The sequence below is a fragment of the Elephas maximus genome, chromosome 23 (assembly GCF_024166365.1).
Source record: "Elephas maximus indicus isolate mEleMax1 chromosome 23, mEleMax1 primary haplotype, whole genome shotgun sequence".
NCBI classification, from domain to species: Eukaryota; Metazoa; Chordata; class Mammalia; order Proboscidea; family Elephantidae; genus Elephas; species Elephas maximus.
The window spans coordinates 5949498-5973081 of record NC_064841.1 but is presented as its reverse complement, the minus strand read 5'-3'; the positions used below and the strand labels follow the sequence as shown (position 1 = coordinate 5973081).

The 23584-nt window shown below is 43.3% G+C and overlaps 2 protein-coding genes across 3 annotated transcripts in view; both read left to right on the top strand.

Annotated features, from left to right (window-relative positions):
• The window catches only part of ARHGEF26 (Rho guanine nucleotide exchange factor 26), a 137550-nt gene that overhangs the window by 93020 nt on the left and 20946 nt on the right, over positions 1–23584 (top strand). Inside the window, exons 9-10 of the mRNA XM_049867787.1 lie at positions 2358–2447; positions 5340–5494. Of these exons, the coding sequence (XP_049723744.1) occupies positions 2358–2447; positions 5340–5494 (245 nt within the window). The remainder of the gene's footprint in view (positions 1–2357; positions 2448–5339; positions 5495–23584) is intronic.
• LOC126066579 (uncharacterized) lies at positions 5505–23559 on the top strand. Of its 2 annotated transcripts, XM_049867789.1 has the most exons (3): positions 5505–12638; positions 12687–13166; positions 13408–23559. In XM_049867789.1, exons 2-3 carry the CDS (start codon positions 12715–12717, stop codon positions 13889–13891), a joined length of 936 nt encoding a protein of 311 aa, XP_049723746.1. In that variant the 5' UTR covers positions 5505–12638; positions 12687–12714; the 3' UTR covers positions 13892–23559. The 2 variants fall into 2 exon arrangements, with proteins under 2 accessions (XP_049723746.1, XP_049723745.1); XM_049867788.1 differs by having other exon boundaries at positions 5505–13166.

The window sequence follows — 23584 nt, the reverse complement described above, 5'->3', positions numbered from 1 at the left end:
TAACATTGGCTGACAGTATTAAGTTATAATCTTTTCTCCTAGAGGCAAAATAATTAAGAATTATTTAATCGTTTCCCAGAATGTCTTATGTGGTTATGAATATCTCCTGTACCCAACCACCTTAAGATATATATCACTATTATTACGTAGGCACATGGTGCCTGTATTTATTATTTAAATCACGTTTTATACAGGTCTGTAAAATGAAGACTCTTTAACGTGACAATTTCTATCTGTGCATTTTTTTTGGGGGGAGGCGTATTTGAGGTCGCCCGTAAGGTTTATGTTAGTCTGTATTTTTTTTTCCACTGAACGTTATCATGATTATTTTCCAATCTGATTAATTTTTCATAAATAAATGTTCCTGTGTTTTTCTTATTATAAAAGTAATTAGACTGAAAGAAGGATAACAGTCACAGTTGACAAGAGAGTTGGAATTGCATATTCCCATACACTTTTAGCAGAAGTAAAAATTGGTACAGCCTTCTTGGAAGGCAGTTTGGAGTGTTTAGCAAAGTCAAAAATATGCATGGCGTTTCATGCAAAAATTTCGCTTCTCAGAATCTTACAAATACTCGTGGAATGCTCAAGTATTTAAGGCTATTTCTTCCAGCCTTGTTTACAAGAGCAAAACGAAGAGGAAGGAAGTATCATCACTCTAAATGTTTCCAGTAAGGGAATCACACTATCATACTATAGCCTGTGGTATCCTATGATATACTGTACTTTCTGTTGCTGTCGAGTCGATTCCGACTCATAGAGACCCTATAGGACAGAGTAGAACTGCCCCATAGGGTTTCCAAGGAGCAGGTGGTAGATTGGAACTGCTGACCTTTTGGTTAGCAGCAGTAGCTCTTAACCAGTGTGACACCAGGGCTCTGCCTGACGCATCTTACCCAGAAACAAACCCTTAGGTGCTGAATAAATGATTTCTTCAATGAGTGATCTATTTATAAGGGAAGTACTGAGAGTGAAAACAATCAGGTCACAGACAAACATAGAACAGTGTGCTTCCAAAAATAAAAGAAAAATTTCTGCATGTGTGTGTTTATATGTTTAAGGGGGGAAAAAAGAAAGGGTATAACCTAGACTGTTAACAGTTCCCTCTGGGGAGCAGAGCAGGTCGGGATCTTTCATGGCCTATTTTATTTACTTCTGTATTATTTTACAGTGGGTATTCATTAATTACCTGACAAAGCAGTTATAAAAATAAATCTAGTTAGAACTTCCAGCCTTTATTTCTAACAATCACATTTATCTTTTTGGCCAATGTGGCTTGTATGGATTTTTTTTTTTTTAAAATAGGTTTTCCAATTAATAAGAAATTGGAAATACAGAGTTAGTTTTGATTTAGATCAGGGAGCTAAGTATATATTAGGTGCTCATCAAGGCACTGTGAATGCATTCCATCTGTAGATAATTCAGGACTTCTAACTAAACTGGATTTCTCTTAGCTTGACCATCCTTGAAGAATGATTGGCCATCAGGCTCCACCCAAGGCTTTCTTCCTCCAGGGCTGTTTGCTGTGAGGGCCGGATTCCCAGGAAGCAAGGTAAGCATGGCTTTACTTGTGCGTATTTACTGATCTGTAGTGAACAGTTTCACATCTTGTGGTGAAATGTGGTGAAGGTGTGGTGAGAACATGCAAGATGTGTAAAAAACATGTGAAACTGTTCACTACAGATTAGTAAGTGAGCACAAGGGAAGCCATGCTTACTTTGTTTACTGGGTCATCTGTCCCTGACAGGGATTGTAAATCTGAAAAGAGGCTTTGATTCAGCAGGAAGGTGCTGTGGGGTTGGGAGAGAGACGGATGTCAGCCATACTTAGAAGCAGAAGCTTTGATGAGGTGAAAAAATGAGAAATTTTCACTGCAGATTAGTAAGCACAAATAAGCCCGTGCTTACCTTGCTTGTTGGGTAATCCGCCCCTGACCTGCTCTGGGCAGCTCTCTCAATTTAGGATTTGCCTTTGAAGTTGGTAGTCTGTCTTAAACTGCTCTGGTTTGGAAGTGGGGAGAGGGGTGTTGCTTGGCCTGAGGTTGGGGGGTTCCCCTGGGTCAAGTGAGGAGGAAGGGGCAGAGAAAAGGAGCAGAAAGGACCAAGATGGGAGTGTAGAGAGGGTGGTGTGAGAGGAGGACACACAGCATCTGTGTCACTAAACATTTTCAGGACTTTTTTTTCCTCCGTCTTCACTTCTCTTATCATACCGCTGCTAACTGGCCATAGTGTCTTAGTTGTGTGATGTGGAGTGTTCTTTAAATCCCCTGTGCTAAGCATTTCTCAGAAGAGATCTGCCTTTGGAAGTGAGTTACTCTCATTGGCCTACTAACCCTGCTCCATCTTCTGTCTTCCCAGTTGGTTCGGCTGTGCAATGAAGGAGCCCGGAAGATGGAGAGGACTGAGATGATGTATACCATCAACTCCCAGCTGGAATTTAAAATTAAGGTATCCGCCCTCCTCTTCATAAACAGAATCGTTACCATTGCTTCAATCCTGGTGGCCCTGGTTAGCGTAGTGGTTAAGAGCTACGGCTGCTAACCAAAAGGATGGCAGTTCGAATCCATCAGGCACTCCTTGGAAACTCTGTGGGGCAGTTCTACTCTGTCCATAGGGTCGCTAGGAGTTGGAATGGACTCCACAGCAATGGGGTTAGGGGTTTATTGCTTCAGTCTTATGTAAATGAGAAGAGATAGTTGAGGCCAATTTGCTTGTCAAATAAGGGCCATCACCTGATAAAAGAGGCTACCAGATAAGGAGCAGATACCTTAGGCACTTCACCTGTTGCTCACCCAGGTCTGGTCTGAGTGACTTCTCTCCAGGTCACAAGTAAAGAAGCTAAGACATTATCTAAGAAGCACGATTTCTTTCCAGGAAGACACCAAACATGAGGAAGTGGATCGTTAAAATAACAGAATTTTGGAATTGAAAGGAACCTGTTAGAGATTTCTTCGCAAAGCCTCCCGCAAAACAGCGGTAGCCCATGAGTTGAGCTGTGATGTTCTTTTAACTCAAACAAGGGCCCTTCTTTTCTGGTTTGCGAAAAAAGATTGTTAATGGATGGTTTGTGTCCGTTTGCTTCTTTCCCTTGTTGTTGTTAAGTGCCGTTGAGTCAATTCTGACTCTTAGGGACCCTACGTACAACAGAACAAAGCACTGCTTGGTCCTGCGCCATCCTCACAAGTGTTGTCGTGGCCTCATTGTTGATCTCATTGTTGCAGCCACTGTGTCACTCCATCTTGTTGAGGGTCTTCCTCTTTTCCACTGACCCTCTACCTTACCAAGCATGGTGTCCTTCTCCAGGGCTAGGTGTCTCCTGATAACGTGTCCAGAGTACGTGAGACAAAGTCTCGCCATCTTTGTTTCTAAGGAGCATTCTGGTTGTATTTCTTCCGAGACATGTTTGTTTGTTCTTCTAGCAACCCATGGTATATTCAATATTCATCACCAACACCATAATTTAAAGGTGTCCGTTCTTTTTTGGTCTTCTTTATTCATTGTCCAGCTTTCACATGTATATGAGGTGATTGAAAACACCATGGCTTGGATCAGGCACACCTGAGTCCTTAAAGTGACTTCTTTAAAGAGGTCTTTTGCAGCAGATTTGCCCAATGCAATGCATGTTTGATTTCCTGACTGCTCCTTCCATGGATGTTGATTGTGGATCCAAGTAAAATGAAATCCTTCACAACTTCAATTGTTTCTCCATTTGTCATGATGTTGCTTTTTGAATATGTGCTGCCTGTTACTGCTGGTCTCGTACTGGTAGAGCTCATGAGTGGTAAGCAGAAGCTCATGTGGACCAGGCCCTGTGTGCCAGGAGGAGCTGGGTAAGGTCAGTTGGGAGCCGTCTGAAAAGCGACACAATCAGGAAAGTAGTAGCTAACTGATGAAAAATCTTACAGAAGCCCTTTATAAAGTTAAAAATTGTATGTAATCAAGTACAAACACATGTAATCCCTTGGATACAGCCTTTTCTATGAGATTATGATGGATTATTTTGGGAGAACTTGATTTTTATAGCCAGAAACTGGAACGAGGCTTTTGGGGTTGAACTTCCATGGGAAAAATTACCACGAACTTCAGAATAGATGTTCTTAGCCTTCTTATTTCCTCCCTGACACCTCCAATTTCTTTTTGCCATTTTTCGTCATTATTCCCTGAAAAGAAGGGCATTTGATTGTACTGCACTGCTCTGTGTTGTGTGTCTAAGAACTCTGGCTTATTTTATGGGTATAATTTTTAGCATCAGATTTTTAGCAGTAAGCATTTCTGGTATCTTAGAGAGAGACAGGGTGAACTCTCACGGGCAAGGATTATTCTGTGATTTTGAGAGTTTTCCAGTTAGCTTATAATAAATAAATGAAAAAAATGAATAAAGAAAAACCATATGTAATTCCTTGGGTACAATCTTTTCTATGAGATTATGCTGGATTATTTTAGAAGAATTTGATTTTCACAGCCAGAAAATGGCGCGATGCTTTCTCCCAGGGCTGAATTTCCACGGGAAAAATTACCATACACATAAGCACAGGTGTTCTCGAGAATATGGCTCAGTAGATAACCAGGAGACAAAACAGAACTTTGGGGGTTTGCTTTTTTTTTTTTCCCCCTCTTTTGCTTGGATGAAGCCGTTTTTGTTCATAAGGCAAATGTAGACATTTGTACTAGTCTCTTGTCAACCATAGTTATCTGCGCTTTCAGGATGTTTGAATTCTGCTTTGAGAGATTTAAAATAACTGTTGTTGATACAGATAGATTTCATTACTAGGCTTTTCAATTTTAAGCAACACCTCATCAGTCCTCTTTTTCAGTTGAGGGTTACTGAAGGGTCATAATTTTTGGTGGACCCAATAACGTTTTTTCGTTGAGTTTTAGTTGTCATATTGGAAAATGAAGTAGTTTTTATATGGGAAATAAATTGTCCTTTTATATTTACTCTTGGAGAATGCACGGCACTTTTCTGATTATATTTACTATTATGCCCTTGTTTCCCTGGGTAGCGCAGATGGTTAATGGGCTCGGCTATTAATCGAAAGGTTGGCGGTTTGAGTCCACCCAGGGGTGCCTTGGCAGAAAGGCCTGGTGGTCTGTTTCTGAAGAATCAAGCCATTGAAAGCCATATGGAGTACAGTTCTGCTCTGACATACGTGGTGTCACCACGAGTCAGTGTCAGCTCAATGGCAGCTGGATGATTTATTTTTATTATACATCTACAAAATAAGTGCACACAACATAATATGTACCATTTGTTGGAATACAAGTTTTATATCCTACTTTTGATAGTCACAAAAGGGCTTTAATTTGGCCTTGGGTGTTGAGCTTTTCTCTTTTTTGTAGCCCTTCCCTTTAGTCTCCTCTTCCCGGTGGTTGGTAAAAAGAGGTGAATTGACAGCCTACGTAGAAGACACCGTGCTTTTCTCAAAAAGGACATCCAAACAGCAGGTCTACTTCTTTCTCTTTAACGACGTCCTCATTATCACTAAGAAGAAGAGGTAAGCCTTTTTTCTGGTGTTGTTGGTTATACCTCCCAGTTGTAAAGCTGTGTAAGTCTGATGCCTGTTGGGGGTGATCATCCTTTAAAAGCTTGAGATGTTAAATGTATAGCATCTGTGTGTCGCTTTCACTTAGTTATCATACACACACAGCTTAAATCATCGTCAGATGGTCATTCTAGCCCATCTCTGTTGAGCTTTTACTGTGTGCAGACCACTGTTCTGATCATTTTATACGTTTATGTCACTCAGTTCTCATGACTTCCCTGGGGAAATATAATGCTCAATCAGTGTTTTTAAACTTGTTTCTGCCATAGAACCTTTGTATAAAACAGGGAACAATTGCTCTGATTGAGGACAGACTGGGGGCAGCTTCTAGGGCTCCCTGTGGCTTACCTTAAAATCCATTGCCCTTAATGATTATTAGTCTAAAAAGTTTCCCATGACTGGGAAGGTGGTAGCCATACTCCCTTCTGAAGGGAATAAAATATCAGTTGGTGGGCAAAGTGTGTGTTCTTCTTACGTCAGAATTCTGGTGGTGTACTCACGTCCAGCTCCAGGGAGACGCCCAGGAGGAAGACTGTAGAAGGCCTTGCTTTACACTATTTATTCTCTCCCACCGTTCTCATGCTTTCAACACAAACACACCCACACGCTTTCACCCCTCTGCCCTGCCTTTCTCTAGGGACCATTTTTATTAAATGTACTTAATGTATATAGGGTTGGAAAATATTTTCCTGCTGGTCCTATGCAAATATTCCACCTTTCCTGGAATATGAGCTAGAGTGAAAACATAAATCTGTAGTGTGCTATTTCCACATACGAAGGAAATGATGGTGGGCTGAACTGATGGCATAGGACAGGAGCAGGGTTAGCTCATGAGGTACAATTTAGGCAAAGTGAAAAGAATTGGAGAAATAGCCCTCCATGAAAATACAAAATCAGTGTCCCAGTTTGCCGTGAAATACTCATTTAAACATTTATTCATTTAAATACTTATTTAAATGCCACTTCTGAGTTGATAACCTTTTTTTGCTTAGAAGTCTCACTAAATTGAAATAGAGGTTGAGCTTTTTCTTTTTTGTGCCTTTTAATCAGACCAATTTCAGCTGCTTGGCTGTTTAGTTGAAATGAAAACTTTGGTCTACCATGAAAAGTCACCCTGTAAATTTGACTATGATAAATACTTAAAGATGATGACAATGATTTTTTCATAATTAGGAAAATAATGCTTTCCTGTCTCCAAGGAGTAATTATTTCTCATACCTGGGGCAATTTAAACAGCTTCAGTAGCTAAGTAAACGTAATAAATAAAGATTGAAGAGGAATTATAATGTTTGTGTTTATATGTTTTATTGATTTCCTATGAGATAGTGTGTTTCCTTGGCTTTTTTGGATACGTTTTATTTTTAGGGGAGAGTCATTATATACATTTCTTCAAATACCACAACTCTTGACTTTTAACATCTTCCAGCTGTTGAAATATCTGTTCTGTGTCGGTGGACCAAATGCTTTCACTAAACTTTTGATTTTAATGATAAACTGTACGTTGACATCACCAAGACAATTTTAAACATAAATGTAGTTTTGATTATGATGTCCTCAATGACATGGATGGAAACACTGAGGGGAATTAAAACAACATGTTACAACTTTTATTTGTGAACTGGTACAGAGCTACCCAATAAATAGAGACTTTGAAAGTGAGAATTAAGGTGTGTGCTATTCTACTTAGCAGCATTCTTTTCCCTCCACGGGGCTGTTTTGCTGCTATCTTGAATGTTACTTGGCTAGCTATCTCAGGTATCCTAGCTATTTCAGGTATATCTAAACTTGTATCATTAATAAAAGAAAGAGCCAGATAGTCAGCTCCACTTGGGAGGGTAACCTGAGTACCTAACTTTGCCTTTACCAAAATTGGGATTTACCAATTCACTTATCATATTTCTAGAGGGCTCTTAACTTGGGGAATAAAGTTGGAGACCCAAGTTGTTTATGACCTGAAGATGTGGAGAGGGTGACAGGGAGACCACAGAGGGTTGATTAACAGGCCGGGTTAAAAATGTACAGTATGTGTAGCCGTATTTACATGACCACTTCAAGGAGGCAACTTCAAATGCTTTGCATGCCAGAGGCAACGGTGAGGAGCTGCGAGAGCTTTGAGCAAGGCAATAACTGAGGCTTGACTGTGAGGTACAGATAAGGGATAATTACCTGTACCAGCTCCTTAGGATTGATCCAGCCACCCACTGCCTAATTGTAATTCCAGGGTTCGGTAGGGAGCTTATCTACCGAGCCTCTGGTGGTTTTCAGCTTCAGGGAGGCTTCCGTGCTACTGAGAGAGGCTGCTCGTGAAGACAGTTACCCATCCTCCCCTGATCCAGAGTGGCAGATGGTTTACGCTGAGCACGTTCGCAGATTGCTGGGGTGTGTGGCCAGCTCAGCTTTGCAGGGCGTGAGGTACTTGCTAGTGCTTGCACGGCTGACCTTGGTTAGTGGCCACGGGGCTGGCCTCCAGTGAAGACTCTTCACCTTTTTAGCTTATCTAGGGGAGGTTTAAAGTTTTCAGGAGCTCTGGGCAGCTTGTGAGTCACTGTATTAATAATTCTGTTCTACCACATTTCAAACAGATACATAGCCAGTTTGACTACTTTGGACAAGAAGGTGAATTCTTTGGTATTTAAAGCTTTAACCGCAGGGTATGTGGATACTACTAGATCAGGGCTTTCATCCGGCATTGTTGACATGTAGACCGGATAATTCTTTGTTGTAGGAGGCTGCCCTACCCATTGTAGGGTATTTAGCAGCATCCCTGGCCTGGACCCACTATTTACCGGTAGCACGCCTCTGTCAGGTTGTCGTACTGTGGGGGCGTGTGTGTTGCTGTGATGCTGGAAGCTATGCCACCGGTATTGAGAAACTAGACAGGTTGCCCATGGTGGACAGGTTTCAGCTGAGCTTCCAGACAAAGACAAACTAGGAAGAAGGACCTGGTGGTCTGCTTCTGAAAAAAATTAGCCAGTGAAAACCTTATGAATAACAGTGGAACGTTGTATTACAATGAAATGTGCAAAGACCTGGAGTTAGGAAACTAAGTGGGAAGAACATGCTTGGCATTTCTTAAGCTGAAAGAACTGAAGAAAAAATTCAAACCTCAAGTTGCAGTACTGAAGGATTCTATGGGAAAATATTAAATGACACAGGACGCATCAAAAGAAGATGGAAGGAATACACAGAGTCGCTGTACCAAAAAGAATGGTTGACGTTCAGCCATTTCAGGCGGTAGCATATGATCAAGAACTGATGGTACCGAAGGAAGAAGTCTAAGCTGTACTGAAGACATTGGTGAAAAACAAGGATCCAGGAATTGATGGAATGTCAATTGAGATGTTCCAATAAACGGATACAGTGCAGGAAGTGCTTGCTTGTCCATGCCAAGAAATTTGGAAGACAGCTATCTGGCCAACCAACTGGAAAAGATCTATATTTATGCCTGTTCCAAAGAAAGGTTATCCAGCCCAATGAGGAAATTATCGAACAAAATCATTAATATCACTCAAGTAGAATTCTGGTGAAGATAGATCTTTCAAAAGCGATTGAAGGCATACATCAACAGGGAAGTGCCAGAAATTCAAGCTGGATTCAGAAGAGGATGTGGAACGAGGGGTATCATTGCTGATGTCAGATGGATCCTGGCTGAAAGCAGGGAATACCAGAAAGATGTTTACCTGTGTTTTATTGGCTATGCAAAAGCATTCAACTGGGTGGATCATAGAGATTATGGATAAAACATTGTGAAGAGTGAGACTTCCAGAACACTTAATTGTGCTCATGAGGAACGTGTACGTAGACCAAGAGGCAGGGGATACTGCATTGTTTAAAGTCAGGAAAGGTGTGTGTCAGGGTTGTATCCTTTCACCGTACTTAGTCTGTATGCTGAGCAGATAATCCAAGAGGATGGACTATATGAAGAAGAATGAGGCATCAGAATTGGAGGAAGACTCATTAATAACCTGTGTTATGCAGATGACACAACCTTGCTTGCTGAAAGTAAAGAGGACCTGAAGCACTTACTGGTGAAGATCAAAGACTACACCTCAACTTAAAGAAAACAAAATCCTCACAACTGGACCAATAAACATCATCATGATAAATGGAGAAAATACTGAAGTTGTCAAGGATTTCATTTTACTTGATCCACAATGAACACCCATGGAAGCAGCAGTCAAGAAATCAGACAACACATGGCACTGGGCAAATCTGCTGCAAAAGATCTCTTTAAAGTGTTGAAAAGCAAAGATGTCACCTTGAAGACTAAGATGCTCCTGCCCCAAGTCACAGTGTTTCCAACTGCATCATTTGCATGCGAAAGTTGGACAGTGAATAAGGAAGACCACAGAAGAATTGTTGCCTTTGAATTGTGAAGAGTATTGAATACACCATGGACAGCCAAAAGAACGAACAAATGTGTCTTGGAAGAAGTACAGTCAGAATGCTTCATAGAAGTGAGGATGGCAAGACTTCATCTCGTGTACTTTGGACACGCTATCAGGAGGGATCAGTCCCTGGAGAAGGACATCATGCTTGGTAAAATACAGGGTCAGAGTAAAAGAGGAAGACCCTCAACGAGATGGACTGACGCAGTGACTGCAACACTGGGCTCAAGCATAACAACCATCCTGAGGACGGTGCAGGACCAGACAGTGTTTCGTTCTGTTATACATAGGGTCGCTACGAGCCGGAACCGACTTGACACACCTAACAACAACAACAGCATGCAGTGTAGGTGCCGTTCTGCCCCCACCAGCCCAGATGTGCCCTTCTGCACTTTCAAAGGACTCGGAGAGATGGGTCAGGTCTGGGAGTTGGGCACAATAGGGGAGAATGCTGAGGTCTAGTCTAGTTACCTGTAACAATAAATGAAATCATGCCTTGATTTGTTCTTTTCATTCTTCTTCTGGGTCTTCTACCTCCAAATGATCCAGCCATGATGTTTGTGGATATTCCTTTTAGTTAGGTCAGTAGTAACAATGATGACAAGAGCCTGTATTATCAAGCATGTATATAGTGTGCCATCCCCTGTGCTCAGAGTTGATACACAGCATATCACTGTATCATCCCAGCAGCCTGTGAGCTAGGTACTACTCTTATCTCCATTTTATAGACGAGAAAACTGAGGCAGATGGAGATAAAGTATCTTTTGGGGGGTCTCTCAGCAAAGCCAAGATTCTGTGAGTCTCTGACTCTAGAACCTGCTCTCTTAACTGCTTCTTTATGTTTATTACTTCTTAACTTTATTTTTCTAGAATATTTTCGCCTTTTCTCCCATCCTGTAATGTAATTGGGAAATAGAGCCTAGAAACTTACACCTTTTTTTGGTTTGAGAGACAATTTTTCCAAAGCAAGTTTTTATTGAGTATTTTTATAGTTTTAACTGGTTGTAGTTGTTGTTGAGCGCCATCGAGCCGATACTGACTCATAGTGACCCCATGCAACAGAGTAGAACTTCCCTGTATGGTTTTCTAGGCTGTTATCTTTGTGGGAGCAGATCACTGTGTCTTTTCTCCCAGAGCCACTGGTGGGTTCGAACCACCGACCTTCAGGTTAGCAGCCGAGCGCTTAACTGCTGTGCCACAAGTACCAAATTGTGTTTGTAAGCTTTCCTCTGCCTTAACCTAGTACAGCTGCAGAGCGTGAGAAAGGAAGCCTCCCTTTCCTAGCATTTTCTTCCTGCAGAAACCTAAGACAGTGGATTTCCATTTCTGGATTCCTAGTTCCTGGTGCCGTAAATATTGTGTATATTGGCATAAACCGAGCCCTGTGCCACGTTACAAGTCCTTGGGTTTAGAAAAGAATTTTCTGTAATAGCATACTACCAGGTCATTGTCATAAGTTCATAAATTCAGGGATTTAAGTTGAAACTTAAATTTTCCTGAGCAGTGTGAATATCCGGTGGCTTAAGCTGTATTGGCTCCCTGGAAAGGGTCTTGGCCTGGTTTGGTCCCATTTTGAGTCTTTTAATTGGAATGTTCTTCCCCATTATAGAAAGCAGAAGTCACCCGCCATTATCCGCCTTCCTCTGCAGAATAAAATCCTTCCTCGGGAAAGGCTATCTTGGAGGAACGGAAGGCAATAGGTCTTCTCTCTGATTGAAAGCTTTTTTATTCCTGGAGGGTAAAACTTGTTTATCTGTTTCTGACCTCTGTGGCATCCGGCTCTAAATTCAAGATGGTGAGATGGGGTGGGAGAGAAAGGAGACCCCGCTCCCCTTTCCCCGTTTCCTCCTCCTGCCCCACACACTCTTGATTCGTTGGACAGGAGGAGCAAGGGTCGTGTTTCCTTAGGGTCTGTAAGAAGAGTCAGCATTGTCATTACACGCTGAAAGCTGCGGCTGTTGAGATGCACACCATGATGGATGGAGTCAAACAGAACAGGGCTCAAGTCCTGGCCCTGTGACCTTGAGCAAGTTCCTTTTAATCTCTCTGAGGCTCTGTTAAATGGGGATAGTAATGTCAGCGTCGTCGTGGTGTTTCTGTGAGAATTCCTCGAGCTGGTGCATGTGAAGCACTTGGAGTGACTAGTCGGTGGTAAGTGGTTGGCTCACACTGTGAACATTATTCTTAGGATTGTGTTTCTCTGAAGATGATGCCACAAATCAAGTTATTGCCATTCTGTTCCTAGTTTTCCTTATTGTTTTAGAAAATGGTTCGAAACCTTTTGCCTTTGCTCCACAGCTGACAGTTGTGGCACACTCTGGGGCTGGACCTAGATGTATGGTCACCAGAATGAGGATAAATGCACCTAATTCCATGCTTTTCCCTCCCCATGGAGAAGCACGGTCAGATGGCCAGTGAATGAGGGATAACCACTGATCAACTTTTATACCTTTTAAGTTGGTGTAAATCATGTGTAAATGTATGTAGTAGCAATTTTCTTTCAATGACCTTCACAGCTGATCAGAAAACAACATAACAAATGGAAAAAAAAAAAAAAGATAAAAAATGAAGTTTCCCTTCCCTTCAAGGAAGTCAAGGAAGCCTGAGTTGGAGTATGGGGATTGTTCCAGTGATTCAGAGTGACCTTCTGTCTTAGTCATCTAGTGCTGCTATAACAGAAATACCACAGTGGATGGTGTCTGAGTCACCTACTGCTGCTGTAACAGAAATACCACAGTAGATGGTGTCTCAGTCACCTACTGCTGCTGTAACAGAGATACCACAATGGGTGGTGTCTCAGTCACCTACTGCTGCTATAACAGAAATACCACAGTGGATGGTGTCTCAGTCACCTACTGCTGCTATAACAGAAATACCACAGTGGATGGTGTCTCAGTCACCTACTGCTGCTATAACAGAAATATCACAGTGGATGGTGTCTCAGTCACCTACTGCTGCTGTAACAGAAATACCACAGTGGGTGGTGTCTCAGTCACCTACTGCTGCTATAACAGAGATACCACAGTGGGTGGTGTCTCAGTCACCTACTGCTGTTATAACAGAAATACCACAGTGAATGGTGTCTCAGTCAGCTACTGCTGCTATAACAGAAATATCACAGTGGATGGTGTCTCAGTCACCTACTGCTGCTGTAACAGAAATACCACAGTGGATGGTGTCTCAGTCACCTACTGCTGCTGTAACAGAAATACCACAGTGGATGGTGTCTCAGTCACCTACTGCTGCTATAACAGAGATACCACAGTGGGTGGTGTCTCAGTCACCTACTGCTGTTATAACAGAAATACCACAGTGAATGGTGTCTCAGTCACCTATTGCTGCTATAACAGAAATACCACAAGTGGATGGTGTCTCAGTCAGCTAGTGCTGCTATAACAGAAATACCACAGTGGATGGTGTCTCAGTCAGCTACTGCTGCTATAACAGAAATATCACAGTGGATGGTGTCTCAGTCACCTACTGCTGCTGTAACAGAAATACCACAGTGGATGGTGTCTCAGTCACCTACTGCTGCTGTAACAGAAATACCACAGTGGATGGTGTCTCAGTCACCTACTGCTGCTGTAACAGAAATATCACAGTGGATGGTGTCTCAGTCAGCTACTGCTGCTATAACAGAAATACCACAGTGGATGGTGTCTCAGTCACCTACTGCTGTTATAACAGAAATACCACAGTGGATGGTGTCTCAGTCACCTACTGCTGCTATAACAGAAATACCACAGTGGATGGTGTCTCAGTCACCTACTGCTGCTATAACAGAAATACCACAGTGGATGGTGTCTCAGTCACCTACTGCTGCTATAACAGAAATACCACAGTGGGTGGTGTCTCAGTCACCTACTGCTGCTATAACAGAAATACCACAGTGGATGGTGTCTCAGTCACCTACTGCTGCTATAACAGAAATACCACAGTGGGTGGTGTCTCAGTCAGCTAGTGCTGCTATAACAGAAATATCACAGTGGATGGTGTCTCAGTCAGCTACTGCTGCTATAACAGAAATACCACAAGTGGATGCTTTAACAAACAGAAGCTTATTCTCTCACAGTTTAGAAGGGTAGAAATCCAAATTGAGGGTGCCAGCTCTAGGGGAAGGCTTTCTTTGTCGATTCTGGGGGAAAGTCCTGTCATCAATCTTCCTCTGGTCTAGGAGCTTCTCAACGCAGGGCCCCTGAGTCCAAAGGATGTCCTCCACTCCTGGTTCTTCTTGCTGGGTGGTAATGTGGTCCCATTGTCTCTCTGCTTGCTTCTTGCTTTTATATCTAAAAAGAGATTGACTTAAAACACAACCTAATCTTGTAGATTGAATCCTTCCTCATTAACGTAACTGCCTCTAATCCTGCCTCAGTAACATCATAAAAAACAAAAAAACCTATTGCCGTCAAGTCGATTCCAACTCATAGCAATCCTAAAGCTCATAGAGGTGGGATATACAACACATAGGAAAAATCACATCAAATGACAAAGTGGTGGACAATCACACAATACTGGGAATCATGGCCTAGCCAAGCTGACACACATTTTGGGGGACACAGCTCAATCTGCCACACCTTGTTACCAACTTAAGCTGCCCACTTGTTCTACAGAGCTCCCTCAGTTTGGGCTATGCCAGAGAGGAAGCTTCAATAAGGGGCTCACAGTCTCTCAGACCCACCATCGCCTCTTTGTCAAGGAGAGCGGGTTCGGGGCACCCCATGACAGCCACAGAAGTGCATGCTGGATTGCAGAAGCTGGCAATTCCTGGTGACAGGAATGGGGTGGTGGGGGGGTTTCTGATCCTGTTGTGGGTCACTGTCCCTCTTTTCTGGTGACAGTGATTCATAGCAGATCCTTATTCTACCAACGAATGTGACCCTCCTCTCCACTATTGTTCTATTTTTGATAATGAAGTAGAAACTGCGTGGCATATTTTTCATTCTTCAGAATTATTTTGAGAAACTGAGCAAGTAAGGCTGCTGGAAATCAGTTTTTGAATAAATACCATGCCTTGTTTTTGCTGGTCAGAGCGCTTAGCACGTTATGGCGCTTCTTGATGTTGGCATTCAGCTATAATTATGCGTAGTTCATGTACCCGTTTGCAGAGCACCTGTAATTATCAGGCTTTTAACAAAATGTTGGGAAATTTAAATACATGATGTTCTGTCAGAAAAATAGTAATAAAAAAATGATAAAAAAAGTGATAGCTGGCATTTTTTGTGAGTTAGGCATGGTTGTAAGGGCTTACCGTATAGTACACATATTATCTTATTTAATACTCCTAACGGTCTGTGAGGTTGGTATTGTTATCGTCCCAGTTTCACAGATGAGAAAACGAGCACAGAGAGGATCACTTGCTTGCTGGAGATCACTATGTGAGTGAGTGATGGAGTCGGGATTCTTACCAGACATTCCAGGTCTGGTCCATGCTCCTACCCGCTGTGCTGCCCTCTGCCCCTCAGTACCTTAAAATGGAATATTATTTCAGTGAAAAGCTGTTTGTATACTTCTAAATCCAAGCTTTAAATTTGAAATTAACTTCCATCAGGTGAAAAAGTTCTATCAGCCATTAACTTGAAATAAATGTCGGCAGAGATCAATGTCCTCTGTCCAAGAAATATTATTTATTACTAATCTATTAACTAGAATATTTTTATTCCATTCAACCTCAGAATCAAGTGTGAGGATTTATAAATCATGTTTTCAGGAGAGGGAAGGGGAACAAGTTGAAATTTGCAGGGGAAGCACTCTCATGCTCGCCTTGGAGGCAAGGAGCAGGACTGTCCTTTGATCTTACAAACCCCCATGAACTCCTGTGGGTCAGCACTACAGGGACAGTGGCAGAGCCACTGGGAAGGTCTAGGAGAGGCTCTTGGGAAATGCCCCCAAAGATGGATGACTTAGAAATGTCATGTCACAGAAGACTTTAGAAGAAAGTAAGAGTTTCAGCACTTCCCAGGTGTTCAAATTCATCAAATTCTGTAGAGAAGTCAAGAAGGAAAATCATGAACCCAGGTCACTGGATTTGGATCGTGTTGGCGCACAATGACCTTGGGGACAGTCCCACTGGTAGCAACACAAGGTCTGCAGAAACTCAGGCAGCTGCTAACCAAACCCAAACCACGCCCCTTGCCATCGAGCCGGCTCTGACTCATACCAACCTTCTAGGACACAGTAGAACTGCCTCATAGGGTTTCCAAGGGGCGACTGCTGGGTTCAAACTGCCAGCCTTTTGGTTAACATCTGAGCTCCTAACCACTGAGTCACCGGGCTCCGGGCCACTGCTAGCTCAGGAGAAATTTGTCTTCAAGTCAAGGTGTTTTTAGGACAGGGTGGCTGCATGAATGTTTTAAATGAAGGCTGCGGAAAGGGAGCCACTGAATAGGTACAACTTAAATAGCATTGTCTTGAGCATATACGCTGAAATTGATGTGCTTTGCTTAGGATAAATCTTGATAGCATCTTTTCTTTTAAATTTAATTTTACCCTTTACACAAGGAAGAACTGGGAGCACTGGTTGAGCTTCCAGCTTGTTAGCTTCTGGCTATGTTGTTGTTAGGTGCTGTTGAGTCGGTTCTGACTTACAGCGACCCTGTGTACCACAAAATGAAACACTGCCAAGTCCTGCACCATTCCTACAGTTGTTATGTTTGAGGCATTTGTTGTAGCCACTGTGTCCATCCATCTCGCTGAGGGCCTTCTTCTTTTTCGCTGACCCTGTACTTTACCAAGCATGATGTCCTTCTCCAGGGACTGGTCCCTCCTGATAACATGTCCAAAGTATGTGAGACATAGTCTCGCCATCCTTGCTTCTAAGGAGCATCCTGGCTGTACTTCTTCGAAGACAGACTTGTTTGTTCCTTTGGCAGCCCGTGGTGTATTCAGTATTCTTCGCCAGCACCGCAGTTCAGTGGTGTCATTTCTTCTTTGGTCCTTCGTTATTCGTTGTCCAGCTTTCTCATGCATCTGATGTGCTTGAAAATACATGGTTTGGTTGAGGTGCACCTTAGTCTTCAAGGTGACTTCTTAGCTTTTCACCTCTTTAAGGAGGTCCTTTGCCCAGTGCCCATGCATCTTTTGATTCCTTGACTGCTGCTTCTACGGTTATAGCTTCTGGCTGTAAGGGAGAGAATTGCAGAACAGAGGTAGGCCTTGAGGCCACTCGTCATGGCCCAGAAGCTGGGGCTGTAAAGCAGTGGACTGTGAGGAAGCTGACCTGCCTGTACCATCCAGCTCTTCCCCTGGCCTCTCCTCCCCATTGTCTTTCCTTTCACCCCCCTGGGGCCTAGCCTTTGCCCATTCCTGCTCATCTTTAGTAAGTACAGAAGGTGCTTGCTAATCGAGGTTAAGGTATTTGCACCCAGCACGCCCTCTGACCACAAGGCAGGCCCTGATGGGCCCGTGGGGAGGGGAATACCCGTTCTGTCACCTTCCTCGTGACTAGTACTGACTGAGAGCTGGGGATCAAGAGCATATCCCAGTTTAAGGAGCAAGGTTGGGATCCTACTATTTTTTTCCACATGGTTCTTTGTTGTTGTTGTTATGTGCCGTTGAGTCATTTATGACTCATAATGACCCTATATGACAGAGTAGAACTGCCCCATAGGGTTTCCAAGGCTGAAATCTTTACATGGGCAGATTGCTAGATCTTTTCTCCTGAGGAGCAGCTGGTGGGTTCGAACCTCAAACCTTCCAGTTAGCAACTGAGCGCTTAACCACTGCACCACCAGTGCTCCTTACATAAAGCCAAAGAAAAAAGAAACCAGTTGCCATCAAGTCCATTCCTACTCATAAGACCCTATAGGACAGAGTAGAACTGCCCCATAGGATTTCTAGATCCAAAGGTCAGCAGTTGTAATCCATCAGCCACTACCTGGAAATCCTTCGGAGGCAGTTCTACTCTGTCCCATACAGTCGCTGTGAGTTGGAATCTACTTGATGGCAACAAGTTTGGTTTGGTTTTAATCTTTATGGAACCAGGCTACCACATTTTTCTCCGATGGAGTGGCTGGTGGGTTCAAACCACCAACCTTTTGGTTAACAGCCGAGTGCTTAACCATTGAGGCCACAAGGGCTCCTTACATGGTTCCTAGATGTTGCGATATTATTTGCTGACCACCCCATCAATTCCCCACAGATTCGAAACGCCACCCGTATCAGGTACTAAATTCCCAGATATTTTCATGAACCCACTGTTCAGCTTCACTAATCCATCTCCATTTGTGGCCTGGTCCCAACCTTTGAATCATTGCAGCTTTGTAATATGTTCTAATACGTCATACAGCTGGTTCACTCTCATTCTTTTTCACAGCCTTTCTGTCTGTGCCCGTTTATTATTTCATATAAGTTTTAGAATCAACTCGACTGTTCCCTCTTCCTGCCACTCCCCAGGAAAAACCCCGTTGATAAAGTTGTGTTAAAACTATATATTAATTTAGGAAGAGTTAGTACCTTTATAATACCAAGCTTTGCTATCCACTGATTCAGGCCTTCTTTTCTCTCTCTGAACCATTTTAAAGTCTTCATATAGAAGAAACTTGTTAAGTTTAATCCTAAATATTTTGTGAGTTTTGTAAATGAAATTACTTCTTTATATTTTCTAACTGGGCATTGTTCATATATAGGAAAGCTATTCATTTTTTACCCAGCCACTTTACTGAGTTCACTCTCACTTTGTGGTATGTTTTCAGTCAATGATGTCATCTGCATATAATCAGTTGTTACTTAATGTGGGGCAAAGAAGACTGTCCATCACCCAGCAGGCGCTTCAGCTGTACCTATAGGCATCCACGGACACCTGAAATGATGGTAGTCTTCACCTCTGTGCATTTATTATTTTAAAATTTTTTTTTCATCAATTGTGAAATATTTCAAGCGTAGAAAATATAGCAGATGCTAACTGTTAAGTACTTGGCTGCTAACCAAAATGTTGGTAGTTCAAACCCACTAGCCGCTCTGCAGGAGAATGATGTAGCTGTCTGTTTTCATAAAGACTACAGCCTTGGCTTGGAAAAGGAGCATTCTTTGGTGTCCCCAGCTAGGGGTGTGGTTGAGGGATGCACTGAGCGGGGTTTCACAGAAGAGATCCTGTGTAATATGTTTTCCTGAGCCTTTGAGCTCTTTCCTCTATAGCAGGGGTTGGCAAACTAGGGCCTGCAAGTCAAATCCAGCCCACCACCTGTTTTGGTAAATAAAGTTTTATTGGAACGCACACACACACAGATTTATAGCCAGGAAACCATATGGGGCAGTTCTTCTCTGTCCTACGGGGTCATTATGAGTCAGAATCAACTCGATGGCAGTGGTTTAACATACTATTCTCTAGATTTAACAGAGACTAATTTTTGCCATAGTAGCATCAGATCTCTTGTTTTAAAATAAAAAAAAGATATAAAACACGGCAGATATACCTAAAGCCCTCCCCCTTCCTCTCTTGTCCCTCTTCCTCCTTCCCAGAGTGACTACTGTGCTGCAGTTGGTGTCTGTTATTCATATGCCCACTACTACTCAGTATTCATATGTTTTTTTAATTGTGTCTGATCCATGTAGGAAACATGCCATTGAACCATTTTTACATGTACAATTCAGTGACATTAATTACGTCCGCAACCTTCACGACTATCCATTTCCAAATCTTTTCATTACCCTTAACGGTACTTAAAAAAATAAAAAAGAAACATTGCCGTTGAGTCCATTCCGACTCATAGTGACCCTATAGGACAGAGTAGAACTGCCCCATAGGGTTTCCAAGGGGCGCCTGGTGGATTTGAACTGCGGGCCGTTCGGTTAGCAGCCATAGCACTTAACCACTGCGCCACCAGGGTTTACAATAACTCCCCATTTATGGAGTTTTGTATTTTAAAAATTGCGTGTATGTTGTGTGCAGTTTTAAAACGCTTTCCCGATTTAAAAGTAAGAGGTAAGTACCCATTATCAAAATTCCAGCCTTTATAGAAATTTGTGGGACAGAGAGAGAGTTAAAGTGCTCCTTAACGACCGACCTCTCAGAGAAACCCGCCGTCCTCATTAAGGTGTGTCATTTTTCTACCCGGCTGTTAGGTTGCAGGTCGTCAAACCAAACACTGCGTAAGCTGCTTAACCAGGAACGCTTTTCCAGAGGGAAAAAATAGAAGGGAGAGATATCTGCTGTCCTGTCCTCTTCTTTACTGATAGTTGTTTATTCTGTTAAAAAAGAAAAGAAATCTCAAGAAATGTTGCTGGGACTTGAAGTGGGTTCCGGGGGGAGAGCTGTCACTGTTTGCAGCACAAAGCCGCAGACACAGCTAGACTTGATTGCTGCCCCTGATAGGAGCCCCTGCTTGCACAAAGCAGACAGCGTGGATGAGCAAGCAGCTGGTAAACTCGGAGCTTGTAGAAGACAATCAGAGGAAGTCTACGTGTAAACCTCTCCAGCCGAGGAAAGGGGGTTTTTCCTTTTGCCTTTTTCAGAGCAGTTTAACCTCCTAATTGCCTGATCCGAATTGTTTCTGAGACTATGTAGACCATAAAAAAAAAATGGTTAAATGGGAGAGACAAACACGGGGAGGTCTGATTAGCAGCAGCTTCCCTCAGGAAAGGGGCTTCTTTCCTAACCCAGCACAGCCAGCCTTATACTTCCTGGCCCTGGGTGCGTTGCAGAGAGAGGAACGGTGGCGGCGTTGTAAATAGCTGCAGCTGGCTGTAGACCCTCCTCTCCTCCCTCTTAGGCTCAACCGCGGATTCTGCATACTCTGGGCATGGCTGTGCTGGTCTAAAAACAGTCTTGGACAGCATTGGAGATGACCTTGCCACATGAACTTTCAGTCAATACAGATTGTTACCTTAGCAACAAACAAGTTTGATCAGAAAGGCAATATTTTGCTTTTTTAGATGATAATTGTGTTTGCAGCTTTTGAGGGAAGAATCCATCGAACTAAAATTTTGGGAAGAATTATAAAGCTTTTCAAGGAAAGCTGGAAGGGAAGTAGTTGACAAACAGAAGTCAACACCGAATGAAAGAAAATTCCAAGAAATTGTGTACAGAGTGGCTTACTCTGAAATGTCTAGCGCATTTAATTGGGTACAAGAATTTCTCATTTCTCTTAGCTCCCCTGAGTTCGTACGTTTGTATTTATTATTGTTAAATAGGTATTGGCCGTTGTTCCTAGAAGAAGTTAGAACTTAAAGTATATGCATCCATTTCATCAATGATTGTTCCTTGCACCCTCCCAGGCTTAGTTGCACGAGGGCAGTTACCAGGGAAGAATGATCGAGGAATTGAGTGTGCAAGGTGTGATTATAACTGGGTACCAAGAAATCCAAGCTGGGTCATTAATACACATGGGTGAAAGAACATGAGGGGCGTAGAGTCAATGGATTGTAGGAAGTGGTGGGTTAAAGAATTGTTGGAGTCCAGGATTAGAGGTGTTGAGTTGGAGAGACATGAGGTGATAGAGAGTACTGTGTTTGACACTGAGATTATGAGACTGCTGTAGTTGATGGGGAGCCCTGGTGGCACCATGGTTAAGAGCTCGGCTGCTAACCAAAAGGTCAGCAGTTTGAATCCACCAGCCGCTCCTTGGGAGCCCTATGAGGCGGTTCTACTCTGTCCTATAGGGTCGCTATGAGTTGAAATAGACTCGACGGCAACATTTTTGTCTGTGTGTGTGTGTGTGTATGGTATTTGATGGTGGAGCCCTGGTGGCGTGTAGCCAATGGTAATGACAAGGCCTGTCTAGGGTATGACCACGGGTGGGTGACTTAAAGTAAAGAAGAGGTCAAAGACAAGATCACTGGAGAAGAAGTCAAGGAACTGAGAGACTGGGGTAATGGAGGTATCTGCTAGGTGGAAATTGAAACCATCAGGAAGTATGAAAGAAGTCGTACTGGAGAGAGACAGTGACCCAGAAACTAAATTCCTGAAGGAGGCTGGGGAGCAGTCCAGGGGTCTGTAGATGACAGTGACCACGAGATAGAGGTTGATGGCGCGAGCGTCAGGACTGAGGGCTTTTCGGAATAGTGGTGTGGAATAGGCAGTGAGAAGCAGGCAGGACCACTAGCCCGTCTTCCACCAGGCAGGGTGCCTTCAGAGGAAGCAGCATCCTCTGGGGAGGGGGAGAGCCAGACTACCGTTAGGGCCAGAGGTAAGGGACGTGTTCAGAGAAGAGGCTGAGGACTTAGGGGCCTTTAATGCATGGCTCCTTCTCGAGGGGCTGGTCCCTCTTGATGATATCTCCAAAGTGTGTGAGACAAAGTCTCGCCATCCTTGCTTCTAATGAGCATTCTGGGTATACTTCTTTCAAGAGGAAGAACTGACACAGTACCTGCAACAACGGGCTCAAGCATAACAACAATCAGGAGGGTGACGCAGGACCAGGCAGTGTTTCCTTCTGTTGTACCTGGGGTCACTGTGAGTCGGAACCCACTCATAGGCACCTAACAGCAGTAACAGCAACTGCGTGGCTGACTATGTTCCCAGAGGACACGGTAGAATGGGTTCAGGACCTGAGGAGCTGAAGGAGGGGGGCCAGATTAGGAATGTACGCAATGCCATGGGAAGGAGAGTCTGGGGGTCTCGGGCATAAGCAGAGTCCTGGGAGGTGCAGTTAACACACTCGACTGCTAACCACGAGGTTGGAGGTTTACATCCACCTGGATGGTCCTCAGAAGAAAGGCCTGGCGATGTAGATCTGAAAAAGCAGCATTGAAAACCTGTGGAGCACAGTTCTACTCTGACACACGCAAGGTGGCCATGAGTCAGAGTCGATTGGCCAGCAAGGGTTTTTTTTTTTGAGGAGGTAGCCTAAGCAGAGAGGAGATTTTGGGGATTGGTCTTGGTTTCTGAAGCAGATAATGAGGCTGTGAGTATTGGAGAGAAGGATGAGTCGGGCATTTTGCAGAAGCAAGCAGACCTCTGGGACCCTTCTCTCCTGCATGTGGTGGGTTGAGTTGGGCATTTTGCAGAAGCAAGCAGACACCTGGGACCCTTCTCTCCTGCATGTGGTGGCTTAGAGGCTGAGACTGAGGACCATAACCCAGAGCCTGTGCAAGTTGGGGGCTCCCTCTTCATCCCGTGCACCATGGTGTAGAAGGCCACTGGATCGTTACTAGGGTGCACGCAAGCCTCAGTCCTTGTAACAGTTCCAGGATGACTTAAAGTGAAACCTAGAGGGTTTGATGACTTTAAAAAAAAAAAAAAATATTGCTTTTATACCTAAGATACAATTTAGTTCTTTAGAGAAAAACAGTAGTGAGCAGGTTTAATTTTGGGAGCCTTTATATTGATTCAAGGAGCCCTGGTGGCACAGTGGTTAAAGTGCTTGGCTTCTAACTGAAAGGCTGGAGATTCGAACCCACCAGCTGCTCCATGGGAGAAAGATGTGGCAGTCTGCTTCCGTAAAGATGACAGCCTTGGAAACCCTGTGGAGCAGTTCTACTCTGTCCTTTAGTCTCTGTGAGTTGGAATCGACTCAACAGCAGTGGGTTTGGTTTTATATTAAATCATTATAAATCATAATGAGTGGCTTACAATTCAGATTTCAGTTCATATTTTAAAATCAACTCCCCTCTCTCCCTCTTTGCACTCCCTACCCACCCCTACTTTCCCCCAGAATGTGACTTGAAAACTGACAGTGTCACAGTCTTATCGACTGAGTAACTGACATTTTTTCTCCCT

What these genes read in the sequence shown, in the direction of transcription:
- LOC126066579 (XM_049867789.1), top strand. Translation starts at nt 12,715, where the DNA reads ATGGGTGGTGTCTCAGTCACCTACTGCTGCTATAACAGAAATACCACA. An exon ending in GTGGATGGTGTCTCAGTCAC is followed by an intron (nt 13,167 to 13,407) that starts CTACTGCTGCTA and finishes TGTCTCAGTCAC; the next exon opens with CTACTGCTGCTGTAACAGAA.